General features: G+C 33.8%; 1 protein-coding gene across 6 annotated transcripts in view; it reads left to right on the top strand.

Annotated features, from left to right (window-relative positions):
• LOC100185140 (E3 ubiquitin-protein ligase UBR4-like) overlaps positions 1 to 11,185 on the top strand; it is a 61,176-nt gene that overhangs the window by 28,573 nt on the left and 21,418 nt on the right. The window contains exons 54-73 of one of the 6 annotated variants that reach the window (XM_026839279.1): positions 135 to 281; positions 797 to 1,000; positions 1,377 to 1,432; positions 1,769 to 1,944; positions 2,251 to 2,489; positions 2,792 to 2,966; positions 3,391 to 3,521; positions 3,877 to 4,066; positions 4,309 to 4,448; positions 4,856 to 5,002; positions 5,417 to 5,581; positions 6,088 to 6,240; positions 6,981 to 7,153; positions 7,909 to 8,278; positions 8,438 to 8,994; positions 9,269 to 9,407; positions 9,592 to 9,694; positions 10,005 to 10,210; positions 10,581 to 10,688; positions 10,943 to 11,080. In XM_026839279.1, coding sequence (XP_026695080.1) covers positions 135 to 281; positions 797 to 1,000; positions 1,377 to 1,432; positions 1,769 to 1,944; positions 2,251 to 2,489; positions 2,792 to 2,966; positions 3,391 to 3,521; positions 3,877 to 4,066; positions 4,309 to 4,448; positions 4,856 to 5,002; positions 5,417 to 5,581; positions 6,088 to 6,240; positions 6,981 to 7,153; positions 7,909 to 8,278; positions 8,438 to 8,994; positions 9,269 to 9,407; positions 9,592 to 9,694; positions 10,005 to 10,210; positions 10,581 to 10,688; positions 10,943 to 11,080 — 3,717 coding nt within the window. The remainder of the gene's footprint in view (positions 1 to 134; positions 282 to 796; positions 1,001 to 1,376; positions 1,433 to 1,768; positions 1,945 to 2,250; positions 2,490 to 2,791; positions 2,967 to 3,390; positions 3,522 to 3,876; positions 4,067 to 4,308; positions 4,449 to 4,855; positions 5,003 to 5,416; positions 5,582 to 6,087; positions 6,241 to 6,980; positions 7,154 to 7,908; positions 8,279 to 8,437; positions 8,995 to 9,268; positions 9,408 to 9,591; positions 9,695 to 10,004; positions 10,211 to 10,580; positions 10,689 to 10,942; positions 11,081 to 11,185) is intronic. The other 5 variants (XM_026839282.1, XM_026839280.1, XM_026839281.1 and 2 more) reach the window with 5 other exon arrangements.

Here is an 11,185-nt window from a genome sequence, read left to right as displayed (position 1 = left end):
ATTTAATTATACTGTTTCAGTTCCTAGTCACACTCATATATATATATAGACCAGATTTATCCCAATATATATATATATATTTATAATATAGTAACTCGATCGTTTTACACTCATAATTTAGATTATACCCTCAGGTTCTAGTAACACAGTCAACACATTACAAAGCTGCAATGTTGACTTCTTGCTTGCTTACTCAACCATTACCACTTAAGGTTCAAAACGATGTCAAACAAATTATGGTGAAATTGTTTTCATCCAAATCTGAATGCTACAAGTACCAGGTGTGTAAAATACAGGAATTCTGTTAATTATATCCATGTACAGCACCTATTACTTTACTCTTGGTATCTATTAATTTACTTTGTTAATTGTCTATTAACTAAAGCGGGAATCCGTTATGTTTACAGTTACCATTTTTGCCAAACATATCAGTTACCACATTGTTATTTTGTTGGTGATTAAAACCAAGCAATTAACTACTTTGCTCAACAGTACATAGACATAAAAATACTGTTTTATGGAACCTTTATTTTATATTGGTGAGATCCTTGAGGGTTTAGGCTAGAGTTGGCCTATTACCACAACTTTGTATATTCACATTTTATGTTATATTATTGTAGTCATATGTTAAGGTATTTCATAAGACTTGTAAATTTAGACCAGATTCATCCTAATACCTCAACACTCTTTTTATAGAACCTCGATTTTATATGGTTGAGGTCCTTAAGATTTAGGCCTAATTTGGTTCATTACCTTTTTTATAGAACCTCATTCATAATATTTATTTTACTTCTAGGATGGTTTGTTACTCACATACACGTCAAAAACTCTCGCAAACGAGCTTTCTCTTGCTGAATATGAGAAGGCTGTTCCTGCCCCATGTCCTCTTGTAGATGAGGATGGCTTCCAACGTATTTTGTGTCACCTGTCGCAAATAGCAAGACGAAGGCCACTGAATATTACAAATCTCGGTAAAAATATCGAGAAATCAGATGTTCAGGTTCGTAAAACGACTTCAAAACAATAACTTGATAATTTATTTGAGGAAACTTTGTGATAATTTACAAGAACTTTATAATAATATCTTTGGGATAATTCTTATGTGAAAACTTTGTGTATAATATTTTATATCTGATAGTCTATGACTGCAATTTTCGACAACCAAATAATTGACCATTCGGTTAAGCAATGGCCGTTAACTGTTTTACCCAAGAACCCACATGTTTATATCGCTAGCAGCATTAAGTATTAAAACCGGTATTTTTCAATTTTGACGCATATCGCTAAGCCATTGTGGTGCATAAAATGAACTTTATTTGGAAACCAAATCTTTTGTATAAACTTATGGAAGTTATAATTAAGTTTAAATATTTTAGATCATTGACCTCGAAGCTAGCTCACCTGAGGAAGATGCATCAGTTAAACAAGACAAGTAAGCAAGTTTTTTGCATCTCATCTTGTATAAAAAAGACTGTATTTCTGAGGTCTGCCATCCTGCAAGACTTTATCAGGACTATCAGAAATACATTTATGTTTTTTAATTACTAAGTTTTATACCAGATGAGCAGCTTAGGATTATTATTTACAGTATGCCTGGTAGCAGAAGTAACAGAGTACGGTGTTCAGTTTTTATATAAACTAGTATTAGAAAATATGTTTTCTGATGAAGTCTTGCCGTAAGGCAAATGAAACGTTGAAAATACTCTATGATTATTAACAATAGGCCTGGTAGCAGAAGTAGCATAATATTAACATTGCCACCACACAGGCCTGCTGACAATGGTGAACTGCATGGACAACTTCTTTCTAAAATGATGTCGGCATTTTGGAGATTGCTGTCAAACAAACCACGTAGCAAGCTACTTACACCGCAGTGCTTGCCTGGTCTTACAAGGATTGAAGTGACAGTCAAAGTTATGGTGGATGTTATTCACGCAGTGTCAGGTAGTGGGCGATGTACCAGTGTTGGTGTAGACTGTAGAGTTACCACATATGAAACTTTGTTAGTTTTTTTCACCTGTGTTTGTCCACTACTCCCAAAAGCAACATCGGTACTTATAAATTTTATGACAAACTTTTAAAATTTATGATAAACTCGTAAAATTTTTATTAAACTTCTAAAAACTTATGTTAAACTTATAAAATTTTCAATTAACTCATAAAATTTATGACAAATTATAAAATTTATAATAAACACATAAAACTTATGATAAACCCTTAAAATTCCTAATAAACTTTTCATTTTTACAGCGTCAGTTCCCAACACAATAGACACAGTGGTTGGCATCTACTTTGACCTGTTATCATGCGAGAATCCACGAGTAAGTTACGCTGCTAAATCTGCTCTTGTGCGCCTCCTAAGGGTAGAAGGGAGTGCGGAGCAAGGGGAGATGGGAAAGATGAGAAGGTCGAGTAAATCTTCAGATACTCCTCCAAGCACAAGATCCACTTCACCACCATCCGTGGAATCCTCGGCTCCAACTCCATTGGTGATCAATTAATCATCTATTATATCATTATTGTTTCCCCTTGCCCTTTTACAATAACTTCTGTTTTCAATTCAAGTTTTATTCGGTGCTAATGAAGAGTCCTCCATGTACGTAAGAGTCCTCCATGTACGTAACCACTGCCCCAGACTAACCCCATATAACCACTACCTAATAACCCCTAACTACCAATCCAAATACTTTCAACCACCGTAATCTGTAACCTATCGGAAGATTCTTCACTAGTGCCTCCTATTTTGTCAAAAAATCAATATTTTCCCTTTTTTTAAATTTTCTTCCTCCAGGTGATGCAGGAGACACAGACGATCCAGGACCGTCCTGGCTCCCACATCAGTAGCCGAGGAACAGCCCAAGGAACTCTGGATGACGAAGATGATGATGACGACGACGACGATGATGACGAAGATGATGATGACGATGACGACGATGATGATGACGATTTTGAAGATATTGCAAATGGTAGTTATTTGTTTTTAGCAATGTCCGGCAGAGTGTATTCACTGGAAAGTCAAAAGCCCCGCTTTTCTTTGATGTTTTTTCAGTCACCCAATGTGCCAGATGTGACTATGCTGATGATTTTAAACTTTTTGCCAATGGTAACTCTTTACACGGAGCAATGTTCAGTAGGGTTGTTTCATTGAGGCGGCAAAAGACTCTTTTTAAGGTGTTTTTTTTTCTAGGGTGTTTTAGGCCTATATTGTGGTAATGGGCCATTCCAAGCCTAAATCCCATGGCAGGGCATGCTGTGGACCTCACACATATAGAATAAATTGCATACAAGGGGTAATGGCCCTACCCTGCCCTCCTAGAAATTAGCTGTGACATGCTCCCCTTGCTTATTATAACTCGCTTACTGTATATATTGATACAAAGTTATTACTAGAAGCATACACCACAGATGATGTAGCCATGGTGATAGAGGAACATCTCATGAGGAGACACGAGGATGAACCAGATAGTTTGGAGCTTGAACATCCAGCTGGTATACAAAGTCAAGTCCAATATTTTCAACAAGTAAGGACTAAACTATTGGGTCAATCATGGCCTAAATCCCCAAAAATATCTCTATAAAAACAGCAAAGATTTTTTGTTACATAAACAACTATGACACATTCTATAATTGTGTGTTTTGGAACATTTTTTTATTATTTTCTGTAACATTGTTTTAAAACGTTTTTCCATAACATTTTCTATAACATTTTTCTGTAACATTTTTTATAATCTATTCTATAACCTCTTTTTTATAACATTTTCCATAAAAATTTTTCTAACATGTTTTAAAACATTTTCTATAACATTTTTCATACCATTTTTTAACGTTTTTTACATTATTTTATCTTTAACATTTTCTATAACATTTTATCTTCAGATCCAAGAGATGATGTCAAACTCTGGTGAAGATCAACCTTCTAATGAAGAAAGATTCATCCCAAGGAGTGACAACCAACCTCCAGCTGCACGGGAGGACCCAAGAGACCAAGATCAGGATGAACGATCTCACTTTGATATGATGCACGTTATTGCTCAAGATGGAGAGAACCAGGAAGGTCTCATAGATTGTAAGATTAAAAATATTCCCAACGTCCAGAAGTTCTGGAGGATTCACACTCAACAAATTAATGTTTTTCTGTAAAAAACAAATAAATTACCAAATTAAACTCAACCTGCACTAACAAAATATTTTTTTAATTTGCCAATTCTTGTTAAAAAGGGGGTCGCAGGCTAAGAGCCAAAATACAGGTATAATATGCCTGACTTCCCAGTTTAGCCCTTTTAACTTACACATTATTATAATCCCCAGTCTCGATGGAAAGACAGGAGCGACAGGATTTTGAGAATATGTTGATGGGGATGGAGTTTCCTCCTCTCCTCTTGCTCCCGGATGCAGATGATGAGAGGATGGTGGAATACGCGATTGCTCTCAGTCTTCAACAGCAAGAGGTGGGAATTCACTTGTGTTTTAAAATTAGGATAAAGTAACTCACATATTTATTAACAGACATGTTTTAGTATAGAATCCAGGAGGTAAATATGAATAATAATTATAAATGATGATGAAAGTGACCCCCGTTAGCATCAATACAGGCCCCTCTTTTTTTTTCTAAACACCTTAACCAGAAGTATAAAAAAATATTAAAACAGTGACTTTCCTAACACAATGCTAGTTCTAATGCAAAAATGTTTTGCGATATATTGTAAAATTATAGCATTACTATATAATTCTATGTAAAATGTATTGTGTATTTCAGATGTTTTGTCTGTCATCTTGCAAGACTGAGTGTATGTTATCATATGGATAGAAGGTTTTGTGTCTGTTTACCTTATCAACTTATTTCTTACATTTGCAGCAAGGGGCAGAAGCAGCAGAACAGAATCAAAGTGATTCCCTCCCAACTGATAATCAGGGCAACGATAATAATGAAAACAACACCAGTTTGTCGGAGAGTGAAACTACATTTGTTATAAAAGAAGAAGAAAAAGTGGATGAAAACGTGGTATGTTAGTTTAGTATAAGAGCTTTGTTGTTCTATTTGAACAATAGACTGACAATGCCATTTACGCGAAATATATATTCTATTTTACAAACGGTTCGACTCAAATTTTGTCTGTTATGTTTTTGTAGCACCAGATGCTGAAATTTGTTGTTTATTAATAAGATCCCTAAGTAAGGCTTGTCATGGGACCTAAGATTTCTGCAAAATTTTACATTTAAATGTCTATATGTCTGGTTCATGGTATTGCTTTGTGAAAAAATTGAGTAATACCAATTATATGAATCTTAGGTTTAAAAGCAATAGGAGACAAGTTTTTAAAACATACCCCCAAAAAAAACACATTTAGAAAAAAATTTTTTTTTGTAAAATGTAAAAAAAAATTTTGCGAAACTATAAAAATCTCATAAATTTCAGACCAGTGTTCACGCTTCAACGAGCAAGGAGGAAACTCGGCAGCGAAACAACGGAATTGGTGAAAAACGATTGATGGAATTACGATTAAACATTTTGTCCAAGTTATTCTCAAGACTCAGTGAGATAGAGAAACTTGGAGGGGAAAATAGCATTCCATTCTTTCAGGTATGAATATGCTGGTTACTGTTGTTTGCTTTAACCCTATAGTCACTAATGGCTTGTACAAATTGTTATACAAAATTAGTTGTATTGTCAGTCTAATTTATAAATAATAATTTTTAAAATTGTTGTACAATTTGTCTTAATGGTCTGTCCAAATTGTCAGTCATATAAAATATCCGGAAATTTTGGTGTAATTGTATTTCTATTTGGGTATAAACACATAATATCCAAATATCCTGATTGTATTTTAATCAATTACCAACAGTCTATGGGAGTCGGTTTTATAATTCTTTAGATGTTGTTTGTTTATTACCAAACTGGACGAGAAAATAGAATGAAGTGTGTCTTATTTTCCCCCATCCTACTATACCTATCACTGCTGTGGATTTGTCATAATGGGCTTTACAAATTGCCAGTCGTACAAAAATAGTTTTTAAATTTTGTGTTTTCCTGTACCATGAAATGTAATGATGTATGTAAATTTAAAACTCATTTTACCGATTTTTCAGGTGGTGGCCACTCTTATATCAACATTAGATTTCACTGAACAATCACATAGTGATTTACACCGACATATAGTGGTTACCATCATCAGTCATCTTAAAGAAGGTTGCCAAACCAGCGGATCAGTGAGCATGGCACAACGTACTCCTACACATGAGGTAAATTTATATATAATAGATTTTGTTTTTAATTCTGGGCAAAATCTGGGGTAACATTCCTGCAGTTATACTCATAGGCCAGGCATTTTTATAATGAGTTCAGTCATGTTTTGCATTTTTTTGTAAAATATTTTTTAGTTGTTGTTAATCCTATAATGTCACGGTTACCGCTGATTAAAAAGCTAGGGTGACATGTGACACCGCATGCATTTTAATGTTAAGTCACCATGCTAATAATGCCTACTAAGCATTCATAAGTAAGTACCTAATGTTCATGACTGTACATTTTGAGATTCAATGATATTATGCAGTTGTTTTGTAGGTTTTTATTAATCTTTTAGATCTACAGTTCGGAAAATTAGGAACATATTTACCTGTTTATCCCCATCATATGTGAATTTTATACCTAAAGTTACATATGTATAATATATATATGTTATGCATAAAGTTACATATAATATATAAATGTAAAACCCAAAGTTACATATAATATATGTATATGTTATACCTAAAGTTCAATATACTATATGAAAGTTATTCTTAAAGTTACATATGTATATTATATGGGTGTTATATGTAAAGTTACATATATATATATTAATATATTATATAGATGTTATACCTAAAGTTATATATACTATATAAATGTAAAACCCAAAGTTACATATAATATATGGATGTTACAACTAAAGCTACATATGCGACAAACTGCATACAAATAACCACTTCCTTCACACCAGGTTTATGTGATTATGATGCGGTTATTGAGCGTGATGATGTCAAAATCTGTTCTCGTTCCCAAGAAAGATGATAAGTTAGAACCAACATATGAGCAGAGTGGAAATGTTTATTCACAAACTGCATCTATACTTGCGGAAGAGAAAATTATTGACCTTTGCTACAATTTGCTTAAGTAGGTCCCTTTATTATTATTATGCTGTCAATTTTTAGGCTTTTTTATGTATAGTAGGGTGGGGGACGATGGGACACCTTTAACAGATAGTTTCCAAATAGCCTGATCGTGTTTTAAAGAATTAACAACGGTCTGTGGAAGTCGTAAGGATATGGTTTCATAACTCTTTGGATGTTCTTTGTTTACTTCCAAATGGAAAGAGAAAACAAAATGAAAAGGTGTCCCATCTTCCCCCATCCTACTATATTAATATTCTGTTAATTTTTAAGTTTTTTTTATGTATTAATATGCCGTCAATTTTTAAGTTTTTTTTATGTATAAATATGCTGTTAATTTTTTAGTTTAAGTACCGGCAAACATGATATACCAGTAAAAAGATATGATCTATTGTTCAATCCAACTGAATAACTATGACTTTTAGCCTACTAGGAATTCACCTTAGGGTGGTTTATGCATTAATTAATTAAATAATTTGATTTTTGTTCGTTCTGTTTCTGTAGCACCAGATCCTTATTAACTAAACTACCAACATATAGATTTAAATAATAATAGACTGACGATGCCATTTTGCAAAATATGTATCTCTTTTAATATACAATTGGTTGAACATGACTTTGTCTGTTACATTTTCGTAGAACCAGGTCCTTACTGTATTTTTTACACAAGAGTCATCAAACTCTAATGAGCACCAGATTAGGGTTAGATTTGCAGAATTTTTTACAGTTGAATATACATGACCAGTAATATACATCCAGCACTTTGTATCACGAGCATTGGGAGTTCCAAGAAGTTGATCAGAAACACACGGACACTTCAAACCCAACTAGCGTCTTACGTACAACAACACGACATGTAGCTGCAGATATGTCTCCCTTCTTCCTACACCAGTATGTACAGAGCCATATGGGAGCCATATTTGAGCTCTACCTCCGCCTAGTGACTGAGATGTCCTTCAATCTCGCTTACCAAGTCCGGAAGTTTTCGACAGTTTCGGACACGGATGTTACGTCTTTGTTTGGAACTCAATGGAAGCAGTTGTTATCTGACTACATGATGTTCGCATACGTTCCTTCGCTGTGTAGAAAAAGGGCAAGAAAGTTGTTGCTCTACATTACTGGATCAAAGGTTCATGCATTGCCTGTATATTTACCAACATATGAATAATATTACTTTGTTCTAATTTTTTAATGAAGTAATCTGCTATATATTTTTTTTCCTTTAATGTTAGAGGTGGAATCTGGTTATTAAAAAAAAATTTTTAAGTGATATTAATTTCTTTTATAGGAAAACTACCGAGAACAGCGTGACTTGCATGCTCTTGATGCTTTCGTTGGTGCGTGCCAAGACTGCTGTAAATTCAATCCATTGGAGAAGACTCACTCAACTGCTGGTCTAAATCTCGCGTATGATGATCTAATTATTCTGGTTGAAACTATCAAGAAGTGTCTTGCCATCGCTGAAAGTAGGACCAAGAATTGGCAGAAGTATTGCCTTGTGAAGAAGTCTTGTATTCCCTTGTTATTAAATATGAGCATTAGAGTGGATGAGAATGTGGCGTCTGTTGTATTGAAGTTACTACAATGTGCTATCACACCTAATCAAGGCTCTGAGAAGAAAAAGGTTGTTAAAGTCTCTTTGAAAACATCGGCGAAAGATTCGAAAACTGACGTCCACTCTTCGAGCCAAGCGGGAGATCTGATTATGAGTCAGCAACTTTCAGATATCATAATGGAAAGTATAGATGACACAGCACTTCTGAGATTCTTGACGCATTTTTTGCTTGATATGAATTCCACGAGCTTCAGATGGTGTGGCCATTCATTGGTCCTTGGTTTGTTCAGGTATTTAAAATGTTTCATTTTAATTAAAATGTAATTGTTCTATTCTATGTGGGTGAGGTCCTTATCAAAGATCTGGGATTTAAGCCAAATTTGGCTCATTACCCCAACACATATGTAAATAATCTTTTAGCGGCTTTTCTAAAAATTTTCGATGTTTCGTCTGCCATTCGGCAAGACTTCATCAAGGAAAGTAATGCAACAATACACTCAAGCCAAAACATTAAATAAATATATTATATTTCTGTAACGCGACTAAACTTTATATTTTTGTTAGAAACACGAACACATCCTCCCAACAACGATTGCTTCGAACATTGTGGCTTATGTGGCCTCTAGTGCCCTCTTATGGAAGGAAAGCAGCGCAGTTCGTCGATCTTCTCGGCTACTTATCCATGAACAGTGGATTATCAGAGGTAAGCTTATGTTTTTAATTAGGGCGTAAACCATTTTATTCAAGAGCTCTGCTTTTATTCCTATTTTTTTAACTACAAATAGTCCTAAACAATTTAAGCTCTTTTAAACTTGTTTTTTTAGTATTTACTTTTTTTCTTTTTTTTAGTTTTAATTTTTTTCAATATTTTTATCCTGTGTCTTTAGACCGAAGCAAGTCAATACACAAGTGCTACACTTAAACTACTGCAACAAGAAAACCAACTTTTATCAAATCACCGAAACTCTATCCTTTACAACCAATTATCAAGTGGGTGATGTTTTTTTATCATAAATATTTTTTATCTTCCGTTTTGGAAAACTATGCGGCTCTGTATCCTACATCTAGTGTCTGCTTATACGTTACCAACAACTTTTTTATTTTTTTTATATGCATGGATGATAATTTTAGCAACCAAAAAAGAACTACTGAGTTGAAGCAATTGTCGATAAATGTCTTATAAATGTTTAAAAAATCAGAATTTTTTTTAGAATCGCATATTTTGGGGGGTTGCGTTTGAACAATTTAAGCAATACCATTTTTTCTTAGACTATATTTAAACATTATATATTTTTCTTAGATTATGTTCAGTTTGATGGCTTTTACCTGGAGAATGACCCATGTTTGGTTTGTAACCAGCCCGAGATCCCATACACCAACATTAAGCTTGCTAGTCTTAAAGCTGATACTAAATACACAACAACGCAACAAATCATTAAGCTTGTGGGGAGTTATAACATACAACGGGTCACTTTTAAAGTGACCGACATCAAACGGACAAAAATGGTGAATATTTGTGCATCAGAATAACACTGTCATCATATGATTACGTAATATTAATTACTTGGGGTAAAATCAATGATAATAATAATAATAATAATATGTATATAATCCATAAATGTAGTGTATTTTGTATTGACAACGCTTTAAAAAGCAGACGAAACGTTGGAAATAGGCTTTGTTTTTCATTATATAAAAGTAATGTTATAAGTTAATTATTTGCACAAAACATGTTATAAATGTAAATATAGTATATTGACAACGTTTTATAAAGCGGATGAAACGTTGGAAATACACTGCGTTTTATACCAAATGAGCCGCGATAAAATCATTTGTAATTCTTGCCTGCTGACTAAGATCATTTACACTTTAACAGATTCGAACAGCCGTCATGTATTACAACAATAAGAAAGTTCCAGCAATCGTGGATTTGAAGAACAAACCATCGATGTGGCATCGTGCTAAGTCGGTCACTGTACCTCAGGTATTTTATCATACAACTTTGTATTTGTTAAGTATTTGTAATTAATAAAATATAATCACTGTTTTACATAATGAGTGTCGTTTATTCGGCCACGCAAAGATAAAGTAAGTTGCATTCAGTCATTCATTGGCCAAATAACAACTTTGTTAGTTTTTTATTCCCATATGAAATAAAATACCTCATTTTTTAAATTTTTAAATTATCTAAATTTGAAGCGTACCTCTGTATTTCCATACACCAACATATACTTACAGGGCGAAACTGAAATCCGATTCGACCTTCCCCTCCCAATAGTAGCAACCAACCTAATGTTGGAGTTTACTGATTTTTATGAGAATGTTTCGGCTTCTGTTGAAACATTACAATGTCCAAGATGCAGTGCTTCAGTGCAGGTGTGTAACTATCTAGTATTGTGTATGAACCTTTACTGTAACTCTATAGTATGGTGTATGTACCTTTACTGTAACTCTATAGTATGGTGTATGTACCTTTACTGT

The sequence above is a fragment of the Ciona intestinalis genome, unplaced genomic scaffold (genome assembly GCF_000224145.3).
Source record: "Ciona intestinalis unplaced genomic scaffold, KH HT000184.2, whole genome shotgun sequence".
Taxonomy (NCBI): Eukaryota; Metazoa; Chordata; class Ascidiacea; order Phlebobranchia; family Cionidae; genus Ciona; species Ciona intestinalis.
The sequence above is the reverse complement of the archived record's forward strand: the minus strand, read 5'-3'. Positions and strand labels throughout refer to the sequence as shown.